We start from the raw sequence: 25,943 nt of genomic DNA, 5'->3' as shown, positions 1-25,943 counted from the left end.
CAACTTTGCTTTTCTGTGCTATCCTCATATCCTTTGATTCCCTGAATACACAAAAATCTATCATTCTCAGTCTGGACTATATTCAATGAATATCCATAGCTGTTTGGGAGAGAAATACAGAAAAATTCATAACTTTCAGTATGAAGAACTTTCTCACTCAATCCGAAATGGCCTTTTACCCTGAGACTATGAAACCCAATTCTGGACTGCCCAGCAGGCAGCACCATCTCTCATCTATCTTTCAAGCCCTTGATTAGGTCACATCACACTTTTCTCAACTTCTGTGAATATAGGCTGAACCCATCTTCCACATTGTATACTTTTCTCCAACGTTTAAATCTGTCCTTCACTACACCACTTCCCCTCTTTATCTCTAACACAATAACACTCAAGAACTGTTGGTCCTTCAATTCTAATATTTTATAAGTGATATATATGTTGCTGAGAGGAATGCCTTTCTAACATTTGTACCATGTAAAAGCCAGGGAAAGTATTTTTTTAGGTATGTGGAGGCTGGCTCTTTTCCCCTGATTACTGGGGATAAGGAAGGTAGCATCAATCCTGTTATTCACTTTGCATGCAGTGTGGACTGCAGTGATGTGAGGCATATGCTACAAACCTAATACTATTCCTACACTTCTTTATTCAAAAATCAATTAAAAGGAACAATCTGCAGTTAAGCCTTTAAGGTTGTATATTTCTTTCCTTAAAGTTTTTTTTTCAATTAATTCAGTAGATGTTACCAATTGCCCATCAAACAGTTCAGAGTCAAGAACATTGCTGTGGGCTTGGATTCTTACCCCAGACCTGGTAAGAATGACAAGTGTCCCTCCCCAAAGGACATTAAAGAACCAGATGGATTTTTATAACAATCAAAAACAACCATTAGACCAGATTATTGCTGAGTTCAAATTTCAATATGATATCGGTGGAATTTGAACCCAAATCTTCAGAATGTAGCCTGGGCTATCAGATTAAACATCTATTGACATACCTATTGCATTACTGCCTCTCTAAATTGTTTATGTTTAAATAGCAGCAGCAGTCCTTTAACTGCTGCTGCTCTGCACTATCCTCCACCATCAACCTGACCTCTCTTTAAAAGTGTACAGCTGTGTGCTACATTTATAGTCAGAGATAGTTTATCACTGGATGAAGGATTCCTTAAATATGTGTGAAGCCAGCTTCCAAAAGTAATGCCAAACAAAGCTAACAGATCATAATCAAATGGCAACAAGTCTGGAAAGCTGGCATTCAAATTTCTTTTTGTTAGAATTGGATCGGATTGAAGTTACATTTTAGACCCTTGCAATTATTCCAAAATAGTCATTGTTTCTTTTGGTTCCACTTACCCTTTTGGTCTGTATTCCTGTTCAATATTTACATACTACTCAAGTGGGCCCAGATTTGTTTGAACCAAACATTTCTGTTTTGCTTAAATGCTAATCCCTCAAGCTTGATGATGGCTTTCACTTCATAGTTCTGCTATTCTTTAAAAAGTGAATAGAGAGATTTCCATGCTCTAGCACCTTTTACATCTCAGTTAATCAATTCACATTTAATTTTTATCATGGACGCTATTGTCTCACTTCTTCAAAATTCCTGTTTATCATCAGAAACATTTGCTGTGCTCAAGATCAAACTTTGGAAGATGAATATATGTAATTTTGTGAATTAAAGTCTACATTGTTTTGCAAGAAATCAGCATTATTGCATGTGAGATCCCAAATACTTTACAGAATTCATTAATTTCCATTACCAAATATTATTAAGGTGAGGCCATTATATGATTTTACATTATGGAAAGTTTTGATTGAACTCATAAGTGAATATTCAATTACAATTGAGACATTTGAACTTTTTAGTGTGATTTTCCATTTACACCTATATTGGACATGTGGAAGGCAAAATGTCAACCTTGCCCAGCCAATGGTGGCATCAAAGTATAAAATCAGTTTTCTGGCCTTCAACATTAATAAACATAAATTGAATTCTGAGATCCTGGGATTCTCCACTCCAGATCTAATATCTTCTCTCTCCTCTACATTGGTTCTAGCATTGACCATAATGACTGTATCTTAGCTTTTCCTTTATAATATTCTTTGTTGCAACCAAAGGGGAGTTGGCTACTCTCTTTTTAACGACCCTCTCAGTCAGTTCCAACAAATATTTTAGTTTCCTGTTTAGTATGCAGTTATCACACTTCAATTAATATAATTAACGAGATCAAATGAAGGAGACAAATGCAAAGAATTCTTGAGAAATAGGAAGAGAAATGTTATTACCTCCATCTTGAAAAACCTAATTAAGATGCAACATCCAACAAACAAACAGCTAATGAGCATATAAAGTGGTGGGGATGTGTTCTATCAGGTATAGACAAGAAGTTAAAGGCAATTGTGCTTTGAAGTTCTTAGAATTGTGTTAAATTCTGGAATTGTGAGAATGAGCTGAGTCCTGAATGTTTTTGTTATTAAATTATTTCTTCAGCAGTAGCAAAGCTTTCAGACAGCCTTGAGTTCTAGATGAATGGTTGTTGTTTCAGGTTGATTTTTTCACCAGGCACCCTCTTTGAGGTTAAGTGAGACAGTGTTTTCTAGTTCTTGTCCAGAAATCCATCTTACCTTGTCTTTGTCTTGCTGCTCAGAAGTGATTGTTGAGATTTGGTTCAGTGTGTCCACTGAAGAAATGTTTTGTACTCTCCAGTCTGGCTGTTATTCAATTGTCCTTGTCTGTATCCACACAGGCAGCAAGCACATCAATTCTTTTTATTTTTTTTTCATGGGAAGTGTGTGTTGCTGGCATTTATTGCCCATCCCTAGGTTTCATTGACAATGTGTTGTTGTGATCCATTTGGTGTAGGTAACCCATTAGGCTGTTAGGGAGGGAATTCCAGAGTTTTGACGAAGCAACATCAATGTCAGTGTGTCAGGATTGTATATGGCTTTTCTGTCTCAGTTAGATTTATTTCACTCCATGTACTATTGATCACCTGACTATATTCTGAACCAACTAATTTGAACCAAGATATGACCAAATTCTGGAGCAATCTCTCTTGAAAGTGCTCCCTTAAAGTCTCAGAACATCTTCAACTAACCTTCAAACTCTATGAGAGAGAATAGAAACAGAGATAACTGCAGGTAGATAAATCTCTGAGTCCATACAGGCTTGATCCAAAGGTCTTCAAATAAATGGCTAATGAGGTAGTAAATGCGTTGGTGTTAATTTTCCAAAAGTGATTAAATTCTGGAATGTTTCCATTAGAATGGAAACAGCAAATATAACTCCTCTGGGGATGGAAGTATAAATCAGGAAATATTCGGTCATTTAGCTTAATGTCTATCATGGGGTAAATGTTAGAATTGCGTATTAAGGAGGTTATAACTGGGCACTTGGAAAAACTCAAGGTAATTTAGGAAGAGTCAGCATGATGTTGTGAAGGGGAAATCCTGTTCAACTAATTTATTAAAAATCTTTGATGAAATAACATGTGCTGTGAATAAAGACAGCCTGTTTATATACAAATCTGGATATCTAGATGACATTTAACAAGATTCCAGAACAAGGTTTATTGTACAAAATAAAAACTCATGGTGTGGGTGTAACATAATAACAGGAACAGAAGGTTGGTTGGCTGACTGAAAACAGAAAGTATGCATAAATAAGCCTTTTTCAGATCAGCAGGATTGATGGGTGAATTCCCCAGGCGTCTGTGCTCAACCCTCAACTATTTTTACAACTTATATAAATGACTTAATAAAGGTGCAGAGGGATCACATAGTGTATCACTAAATAAGGCGCAAAACTTTGGTATATAGATACAACACATGAAGGTAAATGAGATGCCTGCCTTTTTTAATGAGAGGGATTCAACATAAAAGTGAGGAGATTAAGCTTCGGTTATACAAGACATTAATGAGAGCACGTCTCAAAGATTGAGCAGTTATGGACTCCTTCTTTAAGGAAGGATGTAAATGTATTGGAGGTGGTTCAGAAGAGATTTACTATATTGATACATGAACTGGATGGATTGGCTTATGGGTGGTATGGTGGCTCAGTGGTTAGCACTACTGCGTCAAAGGGCTAGGGACCATTGTTCAATTCCACTCTGTATGAGTCTATGTGGGTTTCCTCTCAAATTCCAAAGATGTGCAGGTTAGGTGGATCAGCCATGTTAAATGTGGGTTTACAAAGATTGGGTGGGAAGATGTTTGGAGAGTCAGTGTGGACTTGATGGACTGAATGTTCTGCTTCCATTCTATAGGCATTTTATGAAAGATTGAGTAAACAAAGTTTGTTTTCACTGGAGAGTCAGCAGTTTGAAGTATATAAGATCCTGAATGGTCTTGACAAGGTGTACATAGACAGGATATTTACTCCTATAAGTGTAGAACTATGGGGGCACCCTTTTAAAATTAGGGGTTACCCTGTTAAAACAGAGAAGAGAGAAAACCTTTCTGTTAGAGGTATCTTTGGAACTCTCTGCCTCAAAGGCAGTAGAAGTAGGGTCATTGAATGCTTTTAAGGTGGAAATACCTAGATGCTTATTAGAGCAACAGAACTGAAGGTTAGCAAGGGAATGTGGAGTTCAGAAGAGAAACAGATCAATCATAATTTTATCGGATGGAGGAACAGGCTTGAGGGACCAAATAGCCAACCACTGCTTTTGATTCATATATTAGTAATTGTTGCAGATACATTTGCTCAGCCTCACTCTACACAACATCCCACATACTGCAGAGCAGAGTCAGATGCACATGACATGTGCTATCAAACCTTAGCCTAAATTATTTATTCTATTTAGATATAATTTTCAGTCATAATTTTTGAAAGCATATTTGGTACATGACTTTTACATAACAACAGTGAACAGATTTTTTAAACATTTACTGCATCAAGATTCCACAACAAATGTTGAAGGTAAAATCCTTTGGCTGTCTACACCAAGTCCCTGAGTTTAACATGTTCTTTACACTGCACTCTTTTCACCACACTCACTGTGAAACACAACAAGTAGACAATCAAACCAGCTCACTCAAAATCTACTCCCCAATCCATGGCAGCAGACCTTCTCTCCTCACCCTTGGCTTTTGCCACCAGACTTAGCTGACTACCCTCCCCTCCCAGCCTGGAGGTCATCTCTCCTGTTCCGACTGATTTAGCTATATCCTGGGTGCCCACCACTTTGTTCTGTGGGAATGGTGTAGTTCCAGCTATGGCCATTGCTCCCCATGGCACTGCTGAGACCTAAGAGCTGCTGACCATCAGGTTGGCCAGCAATTCTCTGAAGAGGTCTTCTTCCTTTAATTACAACAAAAGGTCCATCTCCAAAAGATTAATGCTTACAGGGTGTTAATAGCCGTGGAGTACCTATTAGGTTTGTTTTGAGTTTGGGGGCTGCGTTCTCTGATGACTTTTCAGTGGTGCCCACCATCTGGAACCTTCTGTTCATGTGGAACACTGAGACAGGATTGCAACTGCTGTTCCTAGTAAACAGACAAGTATTTTCCATGTGTGATGCATTTCAAAGGGGAAGATGTATTAATTTTGGAATGCAGTTGAAGTCTGTTAATTGAGAAACTGTTTGGAAAATTAATGACTTCATTTGGCATTTCTATTAAACACAGCTTCTCCCTGCTGAACTTGAAACAATGGTCACTTTATAACTCAAGAATTACTTTTCTGAGAAAAGAGTTTTCAGCAATAGGAAGGTTGAGGACAAGTTTAAATAGTGTCAAAAACAGACAGTGTGATATACTGAATTAGTTCTTGAGGTTTAATAGTGAGTTAGGGTGTCATACGCTTAACAGAACAAACTTCAAAATTACTAAACCCAGATTGAAAAGGTAAGAATGTTAGAAAAGGAGAAATTTTAGCAGGCTAAAATGGTGAGTTTCATAAAGAAATGCAGGTCTGCTATAACCCAACACCAAAAGCGAGCACTATCGTTTGATAATATAATATTGTAAGGTATGTATATCACCATCGTTGCTGCACCAATATTGACAGAAGAAGCATAGGTAGATTACCAGCCTTCAGCACAAAGTGAAGAGGATTTAATTTAATCCTATCCACTCCCGGTGAACATATTCAATCAAAATTATATGCTTGAAGTCTACAAATGTCAACTACAGGGTACAAAAATGGGAATCTCACCATGGAATTCCCATGGTTATTATAGTACAGCTGATCCCAGGAAACATTGGGGGCGGGGGTGGTACCACTGAGCCAAATGGAGCCACAAAGTCTTGATGAGTTTTTTTGTGCTGGGCTTCCACCAGCATAGGAATTTGAACTTCTGCCTCAAATTCACTTACTGCAAAGCATTCCATGCTCCAATAAGTCAAGTTATAAAACCTCAGTCCAATGACACTTTTAGGTTTATATCTTGCAGTTACAGATTCATAAAGCAGTGGAAACCATCTTTCACTGTTTACTCTCTCAAGGTGTTTCCTAATTTTGACAGCTGCTACTAGAACTATTATTTTATTTTCCAGCCTTGATATGCAAGCCTTTCTTCACAACTATGAGCCCTCACTTGTAAGATGAATCTTCAGCAAAGCTGTATAAATGACACAACTAAAGGACTTTTGCCCGAAACATCGATTTCGAAGCTCCTTGGAGGCTGCCTGAACTGCTGTGCTCTTCCAGCACCACTAATCCAGTAAATGACACAACTGTATAAATGTGGTGTAATGTATGCACGATTTGAATAAAATTTCCTTGTTTTTGTATTCAGTGTGACTATCAAAGAATTCTGGGTCCTATGAGGAATCACGACCTTTTTGATGGTCTCTTCATCTTGTATTCTTACATTTAAATGTCTTAGGGATAATTTTGAGGCTGTGCAATAGTGTACAATATGTAATAGTGAATTAGGAGCTCATAATTCACCTCCTCTGGTTTATCCTTTCATTGGATTCCATAGATTCAGAATAGGATGTATAGCCACGTCTGTATTACGTGGGTGACAATTGTAGGATTAAGAAGCGATTTGTTCTTGATGCTGAATCAGATATGTTCAGTTTATCAATAACATTTAAATCTGAATTTTACAGACATGATTGCTCGAAGAACAAAATGTGGCAAATCTACCGGTGAGGGAAAAGTTGGAAGTGGAAGGGAAACTTTGCGTTTAAGATCAAAAGGCACTGCAACAGTGGAAGAAGTTGTAAGTAACACTATCGATTTAATACAACAACTGGGGCTTTTCTCCACAGAACATTTAAATTTATAAAGTGCTTTTAACAGGCTAAATGGCTCAAGGCAGTTTACAGGAGAGAGAATCAAATAACATAAATAATCATCAATAATACTCAGCAAATTAACTTTAAACCACATAAGGCAATGGTATGACCAGCAGCCTTGGCTGAAGGATTAGGTTTTAATGAGTGCCTGAGTGAAAGGGAGAGAAAGGTTTAGGAGAAATACCAGACTTAGAATCTAGACAGCTCAAAGAAAGAAAAACTAGTAAAACTTTCAAATGACATATACTGGTTGACCCATCTTTAACACTTCAAAATGAAAGTCAACTATGGCCACTGCATTCATTTGTGAGTATTACCAACTTTTCTTTTACTGGATTTTCCCTCTGGGGAAAGGTGTTGCACAAAAGGTCAGAATGGATGGAATACTGATAAAGTAGGCTTGAAGGAGGTTAAGTAGACAGTATATGTCCATAGAAGGAGTTGAAAACAAGGATGAGGATTTTAAACTAAAAGCATTACCTGTCTGCAAGCCATTGTAGATCACTGGAGATATGGCAAGCAAGACTTGAAGCAAGTTAGGAAATATTCAATAGTGCTTTGGATGAGCTGAAGTTTAAAGAGGTTGCAAGGTGGGAGACAGGCCAGTTGAGGATTGGAAAATTCAAGTCGAATGGTACTAAGGCACAGATAAAGGTTTGGGCAGTGGGTGAACTAAGGCAGGGATACAGTTGGCAATGTTGTAGAGGTGAAAGTAGGTAATGCAGAAGATCTGGAGTCAAAGATCACTGCAGGTATATTTAGGAGACTTATATTGTGAACAGTTGGGTTTAACCTCACACCATGGCTGAGGCAAGGAGAGAGTCAGAGCCAAGGAATGGAGTTCATGGTAGGATCAGTAGGCCTTCTCAATATTTTGTTGGAAGAGATGTCCGCATGTCACCTAATACCAGATGTCAGGCAAACAGTACATCAAATTAAGAACAGAAGAGGAAATGAGAGAGGTGCTGGTACAGCAGAGTTGGGAGTCTTCGGTGTAAATATGAAATCTGAGATTATAGTTCAGGAAGATGTCATCAAGGCCTGCGTGTAGAAGAGAGATGTAAGGCATCTGTGGATTGATCATTGAAGAACTCCCAAAGTGCAGGGGTGAGAAGAAAAACCATTTGCCGTTACTTCTTTAGTTAGGGCTGGATAGGTACTTTGCAATTTTTGAGAAGATTGGTTGCTCAGGTTGAGGTTCATTGTAAACAAACTTTCCAGATCAGCAAGCAAACTTACAACCTGGATAGGTAAGATGGAATTGGGTAAAGGATTCCCAAAAAATGGACAAATAAACATTGTTTTTAGAGATAGACCGCATAGAAATTTAGGTCTATTTTCTTTTTATATTTTGAGATGAATAAACTGGGAAGAATAAACTCATGAAATTTTAGGACAATCTTCATGCGATTTCTTTTCAACAATGAAAAGTAAATGTTTTAATCCAGCCCTGACTGTAAAGATGTAGAAGGTGAGGGCTTTTCACGAGTATGAATCAGCAAAGATCAACTTTGCTAAACCTCCAAAAATAGGTTTCCACTTGGTTTAAGGAAACAAGTTGTTGGCCTGGATTGAACCTGTTGGCAGAAAGTTGCCAAAAAAGGGACGGAAAATAATCTGTCATCATCCCTTAAACGGTTGCAGATCAGAATGATTGATGTGGTATTTATGGTGCAATAGTTGCTTGCAAGGATTTTTTATTTGAGCTTGTACAGCCCTAAGGATCAAATGCATTTGATCAGAAATGAATGGATTTGTGGATCCGATGGAATGACACAGCTTGCAAGCACTGAATCTATTATTTTCATATTTATATGCTCACTATTTTAATGGTGATATTTACAGCTTCAAAGAAACAGCAATTTCAGAAAATGTAGGGTGTGTTAAAGGTGAGGAGTGGTTCAGCAAACACCTGTGGAATCTTAAAAGCCACTCAAACCCATCAATAGCCTTTAGTAAACTTAAAGGTATAGGGAATTAAGAAATAGCAGCAAAGATGCATCCCTAGGCATAGGTAAGTAATCAGAGAATCCTGACAGTGTGGAAGCAGGCCATTTGGCCCATTGAGTCCACACCAACTCTGAAAAGAACATCCCATTCAGACCCACTCCCGTTATCCTTGTATTTTCCATGACTATGTACACATACCTGGACACTACAAGCAATTTAGCATGGCCAATCCATCTAACTGCACACCTTTGGATTGTCGGAGTAAATCAGAGGAAACTCACACAGACATGGGAAAATGTGCAAACTCCACACAGTCACCCAAGGTTAGAACTGAACCAAGCTCCCTGTGAGGCAGCAGCACTAACCACTGAGCCATTGTGCCACATAAGCAAAGGTATTAAGGGATATGGACCAAAAGCAGGTATATGGGGTTAGGTCACAGATCAGCATGGCCTCATTGATTGGTGGAACAGGCTTGAAGGGCTGAATGGGTTACTCTTATTCCTATGTTCCGATGTAAAAGGCCTTTGGTGGCAAAATGTGCATACACTTTTTCAGAGATCAGAGCTCCCATTGTGAGGAACATTTTTAAATTATGGAGTATAATCCAGAAGATGAGCAGAAAATGTTTGAACACCTTCAAATGTCACCATTGGATGGTGTATTTTAATCCATCTCCATTTTTAATGAAGTGATTTGACCAGCAAAGGATAAATTAACTCTTACATTAACAGCTATTGGTAGCAATATTATATGTTTCAATACTATTTTCCATTGAAGAAAGTGCCATAGAACAGTCAAAAATGTTTTTAAAAAAATCTCCTTAGTCTCCATTGTCATGTTTTATGCTGTGTTTTAATTCAGCCACAGTGATAAAATGTAAGAAATTACTTTTGAAATCTTGAAAATTATCACCATAACTGTTCCTCTCCATTGACTATCAAACACTCTGCTTTTAAATAGAAATGAGACACTTTATGCTTTGTTATTTTTAGGCAATTTAGCAGGAAGCTTCTGTTCTGACATTATGTAGCCATTGTAAGTCCTTGATTTAGGTTTCAAAATCAGTAAATGCCTTCAGCTCAGCATGTGGTCTATTAGTTCAGCAATGACTGACACCTTATAGAAGCTGGAATAACAGAATATGCCTTTAATTAGATTGCTTGTTTAGAAACAAAATTGAAATTGTCATTTATCACATTAGAATAACTTTGTTTCTTTCTATTATCAATGTTGGAATCTGGTCACTGCCTTCTAAACTGCTTTCCTCAGTACCCAAAGTCCTTGCATACTCCATTATGAATTCAAACTTTGTACGAAAAGATGAAGATCTCAGGAAAAACCACATACTCTGGTATACGTTTTGGAGCAACTTGAAATTTTCTGAACTGTTGTGGTTTTGAAGGGAATCTGTTCACATTTTTGATTTTGAAAAGGATCAAAATTTCCATTTCTTTAGCCAACAGAGTTTGAAGAACGAGCAACTAAGAAGGTGGATGACTTGTTGGAAAACTATATGGGTATCAGAGATACAGAATTAGGTGAGTCTTCTACTAAATACTTTTCTGGCTACTTAAGACTGACTATTTGTATTATGGACTCCCACTTAGAAAAGACTTATTTAAAGTCAGAAGAAAGTAATATTTGCAAACATTGACCTGGATTGCAATATTTCCTCTCTATTCCCATTCCCAGGTTGCTGACAGGATATAGATTTCTTTGCTGGTAAATAACTCGAAAGCAATCAAAATTGTTATTCAAATCCAATCATAGCAAAAATGTAACTAATATTGGATATTGTTCTCAACGGAACAAAATTGAGTCTATTTGCCAAGCACAACCATTTGACCAGCCAAATATGTAATACAGTAAACTTGTTTTAACCAACACCTTATCAAGTCTGACTGCTGATAAACTGACAAAAATGATATACCTTAAATACTGCAAACTACCGTGATGTCTGAGTATATATGCTGTAAGTGCAGCAGTGAAGTGTATACCTCACATTGCGTTTCTATTGTTTAGTGTCTGTTTTCACATTGATTTTAGGAGGTGTGTTGATGTTTTTACATAGACTTTTCTGAGGGCTGTTGATGTCTCAAAGCTTCACTTGGTCAGAGTTTGCTGTGGCTATGCATACCTCTTGATTATCCAGACTATTTGATCAACTGACACACTTCTAGTTCCATAGGAGCTGGTTAATAAGAGGTTTGCTATAGTGCTTTTCACTATTCAAGTTCTATAAATACTGTTGCAATCCCCATAAAGAACAAAAATCTTTAAAAGGGAATTAGAACTTCCATGGAAAAACTCAAAGCATCACATTAGGTCTCAAGTTTTAGAATTTTGTAACAAACTAAAACCAAGCTTGACTAAAAACTGTTTGTTCGGCAACTAATATTCTAAGATCATCCCATTTAATATTTAAAATTGTTTAAGATCTCCTTTCATACTTTACATTACTCTTAAGTAGGTGCTCTATTCTCCTTGAACCAACTCAAAATGATTCTTGGTTCTTTTTCTCATTTGCATCTGTATAATATCTAACCTCTCAATTGATTTTGTGATGTGTGTTACCCTAGAGAATACTGCCATTAGTCAAATATAGGCAAAGTTTCCAACTTCATGTAAATGCTCTTTACTGTGGTCTCTTGCACACTCTTCTCCTTTATCTCTTCGAAGTAAACATGACCTCCTATTCACATTTTGCACAGAGAACAATAGAGACCTGTAGATTCCAAATTTCTCTCCTCTCCCTTTCTCTCAGTTACTTTACTATATCTGTGATTATGTAAAGTTACAACGTGATCCTACATTGGATGGATTCCTATGGACACTGCTCCTCTCAAAATCCATCTCCAGAGCAAAGTTAATTACATGGGCCTTGTATTCAAGTGATAATGCTAACTAGTTTTTGGGTAGACTCTAAACTTTATTTTCTCCTAGAATTAAAAAAGATAGTTTACAGTATAAACATGTGTAAGATCTATGGGATTTGGAGACTAACAATCTATTTAGCATCAGGATAGTTGCTTGGATTATTGTTTACATGTGTGAATATTTTACATTTTTTTCCCAGTGAAAGAAACTGAGTTCCCTTTAATCTTTAACAAGCATTTGATGGGTGGCATGGTGGCTCTGTGGTTAACACTGCTGCCTCACAGCACCGGGGACCCAAATCCTGCCTCGGGTGACTGTCTGTGTGGAGTTTGCACATTCTCCCTGTGTCTGTGTGGGTTCCCTCCCACAATCCAAAGATGTGCTGGTTAAGCGAATTGGCCATTCTAAATTACCCATAGTGTTAGGTGCACTAGGCAGAGGGAAATGGGTCTGGGTGGGTTACTCTTCAGAGGAATGGTGTAGACTTGTTGGGCTGAATGGCCTGTTTCCATACTGTAGATAATCTAATTTGTGGCCACAAGAATTCAGAATATGTCATGTGACCCTCTTCATTCCTTTGCTTTTCCTGAAGTTTAAGGGACAATTCCAAAACAGAAAATAAATCTTGAACTGCATGTTTATAACAATGTAAACCATATGTCAGAGAATCAGCAAGATTGTCCTTTGTTCATTCTTTGTGTATGGTAGAAGTCATAGATGCACCATACTTCTCATTATCTTTAAAGAGGCCAATGAGCTTTCCAGATCATTCTCATTTTTTTCCTTTTTCCAGCACTTAATTAGAAACAAATACTTACTTTTCACAAAATGATTGATGTAATAGAATAATGCTCTTCCTTTGTAATGCTGACATTCAACAGAGCATGTGTATTAGCTCTTAATGAGATGACTGCCCTTTTGCTACTAAAATTGGGGTCAAATGTCCAATTAAGACAGACGGGAATTAAAACTCCTCATCATGACAGCTTTTGATAATAGTTCTACTGAGTGTATCTTTGAGAAAATCAGCTTAACAGCCTGATTCCAGTTGTAATTCTTGAGCATATTATCAAATGGTGGAAGAAAGTTAGATTTTTGAAGCCTAATATTAAACAGGCACAAATTAATTCCCTTGAGCTCAGCTTTTTCAAATTCTGTAGCTTTCCTCGGCCAAGCCAACAATTTGATGATTAGGTACACTTTTCTATGAGTATAGTTATAAAAAATAAATGTTGTACAGATTTTTTAAAATCATAGAATCATAGAGATGTACAGCTTGGAAACAGACCCTTCGGTTCAACCTGTCCATGCCAACCAGATATCCCAACCCAATCTAGTCCCACTTGCCAGCACCCAGCCCATATCCCTCCAAACCCTTCCTATTCATATACCCATCCAAATGCCTCTTAAATGTTGCAATTGTACCAGCCTCCACCACATCCTCTGGCAGCTCATTCAATACACGTACCACCCTCTGCATGAAAAGGTTGCCCCTTAGGTCTCTTTTATATCTTTCCCCTCTCACCCTAAACCTATGCCCTCTAATTCTGGACTCCCTGACCCCGGGGAAATGACTTTGTCTATTTATCCTATCCATTGCCCTCATAATTTTGTAAACTTCTATAAGGTCACTCCTCAGCCTCCGACGCTCCAGGGAAAACAGCCCCAGCCTGTTCAGCCTCTCCCTATAGCTCAAATCCTCCAACCCTGGCAACATCCTTGTAAATCTTTTCTGAACCCTTTTAAGTTTCACAACATCTTTCCAATAGGAAGGAGACCGGAATTGCACGCCATATTCCAACAATGGCCTAACCAATGTTCTGTATAGCCGCAACATGACCTCCCAACTCCTGTACTCAATACTTTGACCAACAAAGGAAAGCATACCAAATGCCCCAGTATCCTTGGGGGGAGGTTTGCTAGTGCTCTTGGAGGGGGTTTAAACTTAACACTGTAGGGGCATGGGAACCTAGTCTGTAGCTTTAAGGTGCAGGACCTGGAGTGTAGGGAGATTAGGAACATGGCATCAATCTCAAAGGAGGGTGCCTGTAAACAGGAAAGTGGCTTGAAGTGTGTATACTTCAATGCAAGAAGTATATGAAATAAGGTAGGTGAACTTGCAGCGTGGGTTGGTACCTGGGATTTTGATGCTGTGGCTATTATGGAGACATGGGTAGAACAGGGACAGGATTGGCTGTTGCAGGTTCCAGGGTTTAAATGTTTTAGGGTCAGAGGTGGGGGTAAAAGAGGGGGAGGTGTGGCATTGCTTGTCAAAGATAGCATTACAGCGGTGGAAAGGACGATGGATGAAGACTTGCCATCTGATGTAGTTTGGGCTGAGGTTAGGAATAGGAAAGGTGAGGTCACCCTGTTAGGAGTTTTCTACAGGCCTCCTAATAGTCCTAGAGACGTAGAAGAAAGGATTGCGAGGATGATTCAGGAGAAGAGTGAAAGTAACAGGGTGGTTGTTATGGGGGACTTTAACTTTCCTGATATTGACTGGGAAAGCTATAGCTCGAGTTTGTTAGATGGGTCAGTGTTTGTCCAATGTGTGCAGGAGGGTTTCCTGACACAATATGTAGACAGGCCAACAAGAGATGAGGCCATACTGGATTTGGTTCTGGGTAACGAACCAGGCCAGGTGTTAGAATTGGAGGTAGGTGAGCACTTTGGGGACAGTGACCACAATTCGGTGACTTTTACTCTAGTGATGGAGAGGGATAGGTGTGCATTGCAGGACAAGAGTTATAGCTGGGGGCAGGGAAATTATGATGCAGTGAGGCACGACTTAGGATGCGTGCCTTGGAAAAGTAGGCTTCAAGGCAAGGGCGCAATTGATATGTGGAGCTTGTTCAAGGACCAACTATTGAGTGTCCTTGATAAGTATGTACCTGTCAGGCAAGGAGGAAAGGGTCGTGTGAGGGAGCCGTGGTTTAATAAGGAATTGGAATTCCTTGTTAAAGGGAAGAGGGCGGCCTATGTAAAGATGAGGCGTGAAGGTTCAATTGGGGCGATTGAGAATTATAAGGTAGCCAGGAAGGATCTGATGAGAGATTAAGAGCAGCAAGGAGGGGACATGAAAAGTCCTTAGTTGGTAGGATTAGGGAAAACCCAAAGGCTTTCTATAGGTATGTCAGGAATAAAAGAATGACTAGGGTAGGAATAGGTCCAGTCAAGGATAGTAGTGGGAAGTTGCGTGTGGAGACTGAAGAGATTGGGGAGACACTGAATGAATACTTTTCATCAGTATTCACTCAGGAACAGGACATTGTTGCCGATGTGAATACTGAGTCACAATTAATTAGAATGGACGGCTTTGAGGTATGTAGGGAAGAGGTGTTGGAAATTCTGGCAAGGGTGAAAATAGATAAGTCCCCTGGGCCTGATGGCATTTATCCTAGGATTCTCTGGGGAGCAAGGGAGGAGATTGCAGAGCCATTGGCCTTGATTTTTATGTTCCCGTTGTCTACAGGAATAGTGCCAGAAGACTGGCGGATAGCAAATGTGGTTCCCTTGTTCAAGAAGGGGAGTAGGGATAACCCTAGTAACTATAGGCCGGTGAGCCTCACTTCTGTTGTGGGCAAAGTCTTAGAGAGAATTGTAAGGGATAGGATTTATGAACATCTGAATAGGAATAATGTGATCAAGGATAGTCAGCATGTTTTTGTGAAGGGCAGATCGTGCCTAACAAACCTTATTGAATTCTTTGAGAAGGTGACTAAGGAGGTGGATGAGGGTAAAGCAGTAGATGTGGTGTATATGGATTTTAGTAAGGCATTTGATAAGGTTCCCCACAGTAGGGTACTGCAAAAAATACGGAGGTATGGCATTGAGGGTGAGTTGGAGGTTTGGATTAGGAATTGGCTGGCTGGAAGAAGACAGAGAGTAGTAGTCGACGGTAAAGGTTCATTTTGGAGTGCAGTTACTAGTGGTGTTCCTCAAGGATCTGTTTTGGGACCATTGCTGTTTGTCATTTTTATAAGTGACCTGGAGGAGGGGCTAGAAGGTTGGGTGAGCAAGTTTGCGGATGATACGAAAGTCGGTGGAGTTGTTGACAGTGAGGAAGGATTTGGCAGGATACAGCGGGATATAGATAAGCTGCAGAGCTGGGCAGAAAGGTGGCAAATGGAATTCAATGTGGGTAAGTGTGAGGTGATTCACTTTGGTATGAGTAACAAAAAGATGGGGCTAATGGTCGGATACTTGGTAGTGTGGATGAGCAGAGGGATCTTGGTGTCCATGTACACAGATCTCTTAAAGTTGCCACCCAGGTAAATAGTGCTGTGAAGAAGGCATATGGCATACTGGCTTTTATTGGTAGAGGAATTGAATTCCGGAGTCCTGAGGTCATGTTGCAGTCGTATAAGACTCTGGTGCGGCTGCATCTGGAGTATTGTGTGCAGTTTTGGTCGCCATACTATAGGAAGGATGTGGAGGCACTGGAACGGGTGCAGAAGAGGTTTACCAGGATGTTGCCTGGTATGGTAGGAAGATTGTATGAGGAAAGGCTGAGGCACTTGGGGCTGTTTTTATTGGAGAAAAGAAGGTTTAGGGGTGACTTGAAAGAGGTGTACAAGATGATTAGGGGTTTAGATAGGGTTGACCATGAGAACCTTTTCCACGTATGGAGTCAGCTATTACGAGGGGGCATAGCTTTAAATTAAGGGGTGGTAGGTATAGGACAGATGTTAGGGGTAGATTCTTTACTCAGCGAGTCGTGAGTTCATGGAATGCCCTGCCAGTAGCAGTGATGGACTCTCCCTCTTTATGGGCATTTAAACGGGCATTGGTAGGCATATGGAGGATAGTGGGCTAGTGTAGGTTAGGTGGGCTTGGATCGGCGCAACATCGAGGGCCAAAGGGCCTGTACTGCATTGTATTTTTCTATGTTCTATGTTCTATGTTCACTATCCTATCTACCTGCGACTCCACATTCAAAGAGCTATGAACCTGCAGTCCAAGGTCTCTATGTTCAGCAACACTCCCTAGGACCTTACCATTAAGTGTATAAGTCCTGCTAAGATTTGCTTTCCCAAAATGCAGCACCTCGCATTTATCTGAATTAAACTCCACCTGCCACTTCTCAGCCCATTGGCCCATCTGGTCCAGATCCTGTTGTAATCTGAGATAATCCTCTTCACTGTCCACTACACCTCCAATTTTGGTGACATCTGCAAACTTACTAATTGTACCTCTTATGCTTGCATCCAAATTATTTATGTAAATGACAAAAAGTAGAGGACTCAGCACCGATCCTTGTGGCACTCCACTGGTCACAGGCCTCCAGTCTGAAAAACAACCCTCCACTACCACCCTGTGTCTTCTACCTTTGAGCCAGTTCTGTATCCAAATGGCTAGTTCTCTCTGTATTCCATGAGATCTAACCTTGCAATTCAGTCTCCCATGGGGAACCTTGTCAAACACCTTACTGAAGGCCATATAGATCACATCTACTACTCTGCCCTCAGCAATCTTCTTTGTTACTTCTTCAAAAAACTCAATCAAGTTTGTGAGACATGATTTCCCAAGCACAAAGCCATGTTGACTATCCCGAATCAGTCCTTGCCTTTCCAAATACATGTACATCCTGTCCCTCAGGATTCCCTCCAACAACTTGCCCACCACCAATGTCAGGCTCACCGGTCTATAGTTTCCTGGCTTGTCTTTACTGCCCTTCTTAAACAGTAGCACCACGTTTGCCAACCTCCAGTCTTCTGGTACCTCACCTGTGACTATCAATGATACAAATATCTCAGCAAGAGGCCCAGCAATCACTGCTCTAGCTTTCCACAGAGTTCTTGAGTACACCTGATCATGTCCTGGGGATTTATCCACCTTTAACCATTTCAAGACATCCAGCACTTCCTCCTCTGTAATCTGGACATTTTGCAAGATTTCACCATCTATTTCCCTACGGTCTATATCTTCCATATCCTTTTCCACAGTGAATACTGATGCAAAATATTCATTTAGTATCTCCCCCATTTTCTGTGGCTCCACACAAAAGGCCGCCTTGCTGATCTTTGAGGGGCCCTATTCTCTCCCTCGTTACCCTTTTGTCCTTAATATATTTGTAAAAATCCTTTGGATTCTCCTAACATGTTATGACAGCCCTCTGGAACAGGTGGAACTTGAACTTCTAGCCTCAAGATACAAACAACATTACTGCACCACAAGAAGGCTAGTAAATGTTGTGCAAGTTATTTATTTTCTGTTAGACAACTGAAAAGAAAGAATTGCATGTCAGTCTGCAATTCTAACTATTTTCTAAGTAACCTGTCCAGTGATGTTATGACATATCTCTGGAGTAGGTGGACCTTGAATCCAGCCCTCATGGCTCACAGGTAGGGACATAACCACTGCACCACACGAATCTCCATAAATGCTGTGCATTTACTTCTCTTAATTTTATTCACCCGTCATTCATGATTGGCATTTAAAAGAAAGCAAAGGCCACCTATTTCATTTTTGTGCTTGTTGTTAGCTAAAACCATTGATCTTCTTAAGTCAATGGGCCCAAGTCCATACTGGAGTCAATAATTCAACCTCCAGCCAGAATGTATTCTCCTCATTGACAAAATGATAATGACAACACTAGTTGCAGTATCATTAAAGGCCCTATGTGAGCATCATAGATCAAATAAAATTGAACAGTTTAGAACATGACTTGAGCCAAAACGATGGTAGTTGGAAGGAACACAATTGAAGAAACCAAAGTGATGATTGAAGTGGATGGAATCACACTGAAACAAATAGAAAAGTGTGCTTAGTTGAGACAGAAGATGGCAAAAGTGATGCAGATGTTAAAAGGAGGATAAAATAGCCAGGAGTAATTTTGTGAAAGTGATGGATACGTTAACACAAGATAACTCAAACTTGTAATGAGGAAATAACTCATTCAGGTGCTACAGTCTATCCCTTTTCTTGTCTGCCTCAGAAACTTGGACAATAAAGATCTATGAAAGAAAATAAAGGACTTTGAAATGTGGATGCTAGAGGTATAGTAAATATTACATAAAGGGTAGATCTAATGAAAAATGAAGAGATACTTGAAATTGCAAGAGCAGTAGGAACTCAATAAGTAAAAACTATAAAAGAAAGTCAATATTTTAACCATTTGATCAGAGCTGAAAAACTACAAAGGTCTCTTCCAGAGGACAAATTGGAGAGAGCAGAATAGTAGAAGTTGGATGATGGATGTCGCAGAGCATTGCAAATGAGCTGCAGTAATGGATGAGGATGTCACAAGACAGATGAATGTTTTGTACCATGTCAATAGATCCTCTGGCAGGAGTAACCACAGGCAGCAGCAGCTCCACAGTGAAGGTGAAATGGTAACATATCCCAATGCATTAATTCAGGGTTTGAGAGTCTGTGGCACTAACAAAGTTTTTTAAATGGGAGGCTTTAATTTTCAGTGGGGAAAAGCAACTAGCCCGAGTCAGAAAGGTAGCAAATTCTTTGTATATATTCAAGACAGTTTTCTGAAGCAGTAAGTTCCAGAGCCAACTGTGTGACAGACTTTACCAGGTTTAAAATAGAACTAATGCTGCTTCATTATTTGTTTCTAACAAAAATGGAAATTTATCTGGCAATGATCATAATGTGATCAGTTTCAATGAATCAGTTTGCTTTGAAAAAGAGAAACTCAATGTGGTTACTAAGATTCTAGTGTTTGTTAAGACCCAGTTTAATGGAATGAAACAGTTAGCTGGTCAAAACTATACCTCTGTGGGCAGATGTTCAGAATGAACTTAGCTTAATGCATGACCAATACATGCCTCGAAGGAAAGGTACTGCTGTAAAGGTGCCCCCAAAAATCAAATTGTAAGCAGCATTCCCTGCAACCCCTACATGAATGTGTAGTGACGCAGCAACCCAAAAAGTACTGCTCTGACAGCTCACCTACTTCTGGATTAGTGGTGCTGGAAGAGCACAGCAGTTCAGGCAGCATCCAAGGAGCAGCGAAATCGATGTTTCGGACAAGAGCCCACCTGCTGTCTGCTTTTAGATACAATGCACCCGTACAAAAATATTTAACTTTGCCATTTGCTGGAAAAGAGATGTAGTCACCCCACTTGGATATCAGATGGGAAGCTTTTGTCAAAGGGACCCTATTCAGATTGTGAGTTCTATCTGTTCTTAATGCTGTTCCATCTCCCAGATACACCATCAAGATCAACACTTGCCTTTCCCAACTCTGTTTGGCCACATAAATGCATCACCACCAACATTGCCAATGAACCAACTTCACATAGCATAGACACACACACACATTTAGTTCAACAGGATACTGTCCAGTATAAAGGATGGTAAAGGAAAGAAAAAACGAGTCCATTAGGTGTCTTTGTGTAAGGTTTTAAGTTGAGCCAACAGCTGTTTAAGATTAGAGCATCAGCAGTTGTGAATATCCCAATTATCCTTCTGGTTCTCACTGGAAAGAAGCATCTAGATAACCTGTATTGTTTCTGAGCACTCTTTCATTTTGAGAGGCAGACAGAGAGGGTCCTCAGCTTCTGTTCAGTGCTACATTCCCCTCAACTCTCTCTGCCAGAAGCAGCTCTTGAAGTTTAAGCTTGCCTGTGTTTTCTTTCTCTGCTGAAACCTTCCTAATTATAAGACAGGTTCCACCTCCAACATGGGAATATTCTCAAAAAGTCTAAGTCAAAATAGGAGAAAAAAGATTTTTCACACCTTCCCAGAAGGCTTGTTGGCTGGTTTAATTATCCTTATGGAAAAGATTAATTTCAGAAACAAATAGTGATAGAAAGTGATAGAAAATCTCGGCAGGCCTGGAAGCATCTGTAGAAAGAAATCAGAGTCAACGTTTCGGGTCCAGTGACCCATTCTTCAGAAGTCAATTTCAGATTAATTTCAGTTTAAACTGTCTCTTTCCTAATCCACATTCATTTCTAGAAACTCGACCAGCCTGGGTGGTCGATTTTTTAAGTCTACGTTTTGGTCTCCTTAACATCCATTTCAGTACGTTGAAGTTCTAGGTGTTAAATTGGATGATGACATGCAAAAATCAATAATCTGTATTTTATTTCATTGTGACATGCCCAATTGTGGAGAAGAAGATCTATTAGCAGTCAAAAAATAATTACCATAAGACCATAGGACGTAGGAACAGGAATTAGGCCATTCAGCCCATTAAGTCTTCTCGACCATTCAGTCATGGCTGATAGGTTTCTCTACCCCATTCTCCCGCTTTCGCCCCATAACCCTTGATCGCCTTGATAATCAAGAACCTATCTTAAGTATACTCAATGACCTGGCCTTCACAGCCTTTTGTGACAATGTATTCCATAAATTCACCACTCTGGTTGACAAAATGTCTCCATATTTCCATTCTAAATGGTCTTTCCTTTACGCTAAGGCTGTGCCATTGGGTCCTGGTCTCTCCTGCCAATGGAAACATCTTCCCAACATCCACACTGTCCAGGCTGTTCAGTATTGTGTATGTTTCAATTAGGTCCCCCCCTCATCCGTCTAAACTCTATCGAATATAGACCTAGAGAATTCAAACCTTCCTCATATGTTAAGCCTTTCATTCCTGGGATTATTCTCATGAACCTGCTCTGGAGCCACTCCAGGGCCAGTACATCCTTCCTGAAATATGGGGCCCAGATTTGCACACAATACTCTAAATAAATAAATTGCAAATATCAGAAAGATAACAGGACAACAAATGACAGAAATTGGTTGTATCAGTCAAAGAGCCAACATGGGTGTGATGGGCTGATTAGCTTCCTTCTGTGTTGTTTCATTCTATGATTCTATGTTATTACAATAATAAATTACATAAAGCCCAAGGGTGCATAGTGACATATTCTGTCTTGTTCATTACTGGCTGACGTACAGAGAAAAACTTAGACAGTTTTCCCACAGCTGATAATGTCCTGCCAACAGCTGTCCACACTTTACCATATTAGGAATCATAAATCTCTGAATTCCATTAGTTCCTGAAAGTAGCAGAAACATTTAACATGGGAATGAGCTGTTAGCTAGCCACTTTTAATTCTTTTACTTCTATGGTAACTGAGAAATGATTTGGAGGACGACTGATACATGTAGCAAATGCAGGTATCCACAAAGATGGCCAGAAATCACACAGTTCCCTTGTATTCTTAAAGAAAAATGAATGGTGAATGTGGTTTGAATCATAATTAACCACAAACTAGGATCAACTGAGAGAAATTTGATAGAATAATTTGAACCATAGTGCAATTTTCATTCAAATTCATTTCTCTTTTTTGCATTGTTCTGGGAAGCCTGCATTCAAGACATTTTTACTATTTATATCCAGTCGGAACACTGCATACCAAAGGTTATCTCCCTAAATCTGGTTAAGTGAGCATTCATAACCAATAGGCAGAGTAACTTTGGTCTTACAACTGAACAAGAATGATTTATAAAATATAGGAGCTAAACAATATTTATCTACACGCTGTCCTTTTATGCTGGTTTGCCAATAATCATATTTCTGTGGTGACCTCGTACTGAAGATTTCTATATGTAAGGTGGTCTATAAACAGTTTTTTAGATTAGATTACTTACAGTGTGGAAACAGGCCCTTCAGCCCAACAAGTCCAAACTGCCCCGCCGAAGCGTAACCCACCCATACCCCTACATCTACATCTACCCCTTACCTAACACTATGGGCAATTTAGCATGGTCAACTCACCTGACCTGCACATCTTTGGACTGTGGGAGGAAACCGGAGCACCCGGAGGAAACCCACGCAGACACGGGAAGAATGTGCAAACTCCACACAGTCAGTCGCCTGAGGCGGGAATTGAACCCGGGTCTCTGGCGCTGTGAGGCAGCAGTGCTAATCACTGTGCCACCGTGATTGTATAGTGGAATCAGTGTGAACGATTCCCTGGCATTGATATGCTGATCATTATGATATATTTGTGATCTATTTATTTGTTTCTCTGACAGTGAAATAGTGTTCTGACTCTGATTCTTTTTTTTTTGCTGCATTGTCAGCTGGTAGCAATTTTCTTCGTCCATAAGTCCCCAAGTCTCAGACACCACTCTGAGTCACACTGAATAAAAAAAACTTAATGACTCTAAATCATTAAATGACATGGCTCAGACAAGGAAAGGTAAAGAGTTGTATTGAAATCAAAAAGACTCCATACTCTGCTATGATTGGATTTTATATTAAGTGGACAACTAGCAGAAAAACATTAAAGAAATAAGAAAGCTTTGTATTGTAAGTGGTCTCCAATCTTTTTCAGCCCAAGGTTACTTTTTCAATTTAAGTGCAACTTTGATCTACTCCAAGAAAATATATAGGTGCTATATAAATCTAAAACTATGTGTACATAATAATTCAATTTGTCCTGTACTCATTTTCTTGATTGCACATTATTAGCCAGTTCCTTGAAGTCTGGGTTGTAGTTTGAGCTTGTTAGTTGTATACAGTCTATCAAATGGGTGTCTGTGAGGTAGGCACAAAACTTAAACTTGATTATCGTCATTTGAGAGAATATTGTTTCACAGAGTCTTATGGATCTAATGTAAGGTTTCATTTTACAAGCATAGGATGGTCAAGGCAGGTATTTTTCCCAGTTTACCTGTCCTCTAAAATCGCTCTGCTTGATCTGACTTTCAGCTCAATATCACTTTGCACTGCTTTGTAAATCAAACATCTGATGGAAGTTGGTGGCCACCTCATCAATGTTTACTTGAAGGAATGGATTTGAGATAAATGTAATAATTTGTTCAGCCTGGAACCTGTCTTTGGACTTTATGAATGAGACTCAAGATCAAGCTCTGACTCAGAGTGCTTCTCACGAGTCACAACAGGCAGCAACTGATTAGCAACTAACCAAAGCCTTTCTGGGTGACATTCATGTTCAATGTTCATTAAAGTTGCTTATTCCTCAGTAATATAAGAGTTCATCATTCTTTTAACTTGCTATTTATGTTAAGTTATGTCTTGCACAGATGTGCAATATACCCTTAAGGGACGTCTCTTGAAGTCATCACTTATCATGGCATGCAACCCAATTATATAAACTTCTCATTGTCCATCTCACTAAGCTCTGTCCTCTTGCAGCATGACATGCTAAGCGGAGTGTGCTACAGCACATCTGAAATGCATAGTCTGAGTCTGTGATTGTAGTGTACGTATATAGATACCAGGTGATATAGATTCTTCAATGCTACGTGACCCCATCTCAACCTTACATTATGATACCTAATTTAAGTATCATAAACTGATGGCATTAGATTATTAATTTCTGCCACCACATCATGTCACTTAAAAAAATCGATAGGATAAAATTAGAAAATCTTGAATCTCACGTTGTTCTGTTCCACAGAGTCTTGACTGTGACAATTTGCGTGAGCAGAATGTTTTGGGATGGTGGGATATTGCACCATTCATTGAGGTGGGGAACATATTCCTTGTTTCACCTGATAGTTGCTCTGCTGTTGTTTAATAAACTGTGGGATATTAGTCGGCTGGAGATGGGCCCTCTGGGGGGGGGAAGGTCCTGCCACAGAGCTCAGTGACCCCGAGTCCCACTGAACAATATGTTGTGATTCTGTACTGGGCACAGACAGGACTGGTCTTGATAGGGTGGGCAAAAGAGACTCCAAGGATTGAAAGAGGAGCCAGATTGTAAGAACCATAGCGGTGTTGTATCAATAGGTTGGAAAAGAGTGGGGAGTGGGGGTGCAGCAGGGTGTGGGGAGTAGTTACTGTAATCTGAATATGAGGCTCATTAGGCTAACCATCTCAAAAGATATGATAAAATCATATGTTCTGAGGAAGGGTCATTGGACCTGAAATGTTAACTCTGATTCCTCTCCACAAATGTAGCTGTTTCAGCAATTTCTGCTTTTGTTTCTGCATCCGTAGTTCTTTTGGTTTTTATGATAAAATCATAATTGTGCTTTTTAAATTCTAATGGTTGCTAAGCAATTTTATATCTTTCAATGTTGTCATTTCTATATAATCAAAATAGAAATTACATCAGTTTAATTTTGACCCATCAGACTGCTCTTTAGTTTTACTGTGTATGTTCCAAGTGTATGAGAAAATGTAAAATGTAAAAAGTATCCTTTTGCGTCTGCATTATGCAGCAAGTTACTCCTTATTTTCATTCTTTCTCTATTCAGCTGCAACAATGGTGGAAACTGGAAAAGACAAGAAGAATCCAGATGAGTTTGCAGAAGCACTGGACTCAATCCTTGGTGATTTTGCGTTTCCAGATGAATTTGTTTTTGATGTGTGGGGAGCAATTGGAGATGCCAAGAATGGCCGAATATAGCATAATTACTTCTTTATGTGTGAAATACATCCAGCTGTGCTATAGTTTAAAATCTTGACTTCTCATTATTTTTCAGAAGTGAGTTTAATAAAACTAGCTTAATACAAGTGAATATCTACACCATTAATGCTATATTTACATAATTGAAAGTAAGTGTGCTGTTAGTAAGACACTAATATACATTAAGAAAAGATTGAGTAACAATAAATATTTTGATAAGTAAGATTAAAAAACAAGACACCATATGATTTTGGAATGTAGCGAGCTTTATTAGAAACAAGTTTCAAAACTAACAAAATGAAATGTTGGGATGCTCCAGTCAACTTTAAGTCATTATTATTCAATAATTGTAATGATTAAATGGACACAAGTCAGAACAGTACTTTTCAGTTAATTCATTGATTGAGAAATACTTCTTAGATGGAGCATAAATATGGACAGTATCGCATGAGCTGTACCTCACATTTCAGTTTATTAAAGTCAATGGATTTGAATATTGGAGAGGGTAAATGACTGCCAACTGGTGCAATAACTGCATAATGCCCAACATGAATTTCAACCATATTTAATCTTT

General features: G+C 39.2%; 1 protein-coding gene across 1 annotated transcript in view; it reads left to right on the top strand.

Moving 5' to 3' along the window:
* Positions 1–25,626, top strand: part of gipc3 (GIPC PDZ domain containing family, member 3) — an 82,169-nt gene extending 56,543 nt beyond the window's left edge. The window contains exons 4-6 of the mRNA XM_072593588.1: positions 7,059–7,171; positions 10,657–10,738; positions 25,218–25,626. Of these exons, the coding sequence (XP_072449689.1) occupies positions 7,059–7,171; positions 10,657–10,738; positions 25,218–25,369 (347 nt within the window). The 3' untranslated portion in view covers positions 25,370–25,626. The remainder of the gene's footprint in view (positions 1–7,058; positions 7,172–10,656; positions 10,739–25,217) is intronic.
* Positions 25,627–25,943: the final 317 nt, after the last annotated feature.

This window comes from Chiloscyllium punctatum, chromosome 24 (genome assembly GCF_047496795.1).
Source record: "Chiloscyllium punctatum isolate Juve2018m chromosome 24, sChiPun1.3, whole genome shotgun sequence".
Taxonomy (NCBI): domain Eukaryota; kingdom Metazoa; phylum Chordata; class Chondrichthyes; order Orectolobiformes; family Hemiscylliidae; genus Chiloscyllium; species Chiloscyllium punctatum.
Note: the sequence above shows the minus strand (reverse complement) of the source record. Positions and strands in the feature narration are given on the sequence as shown.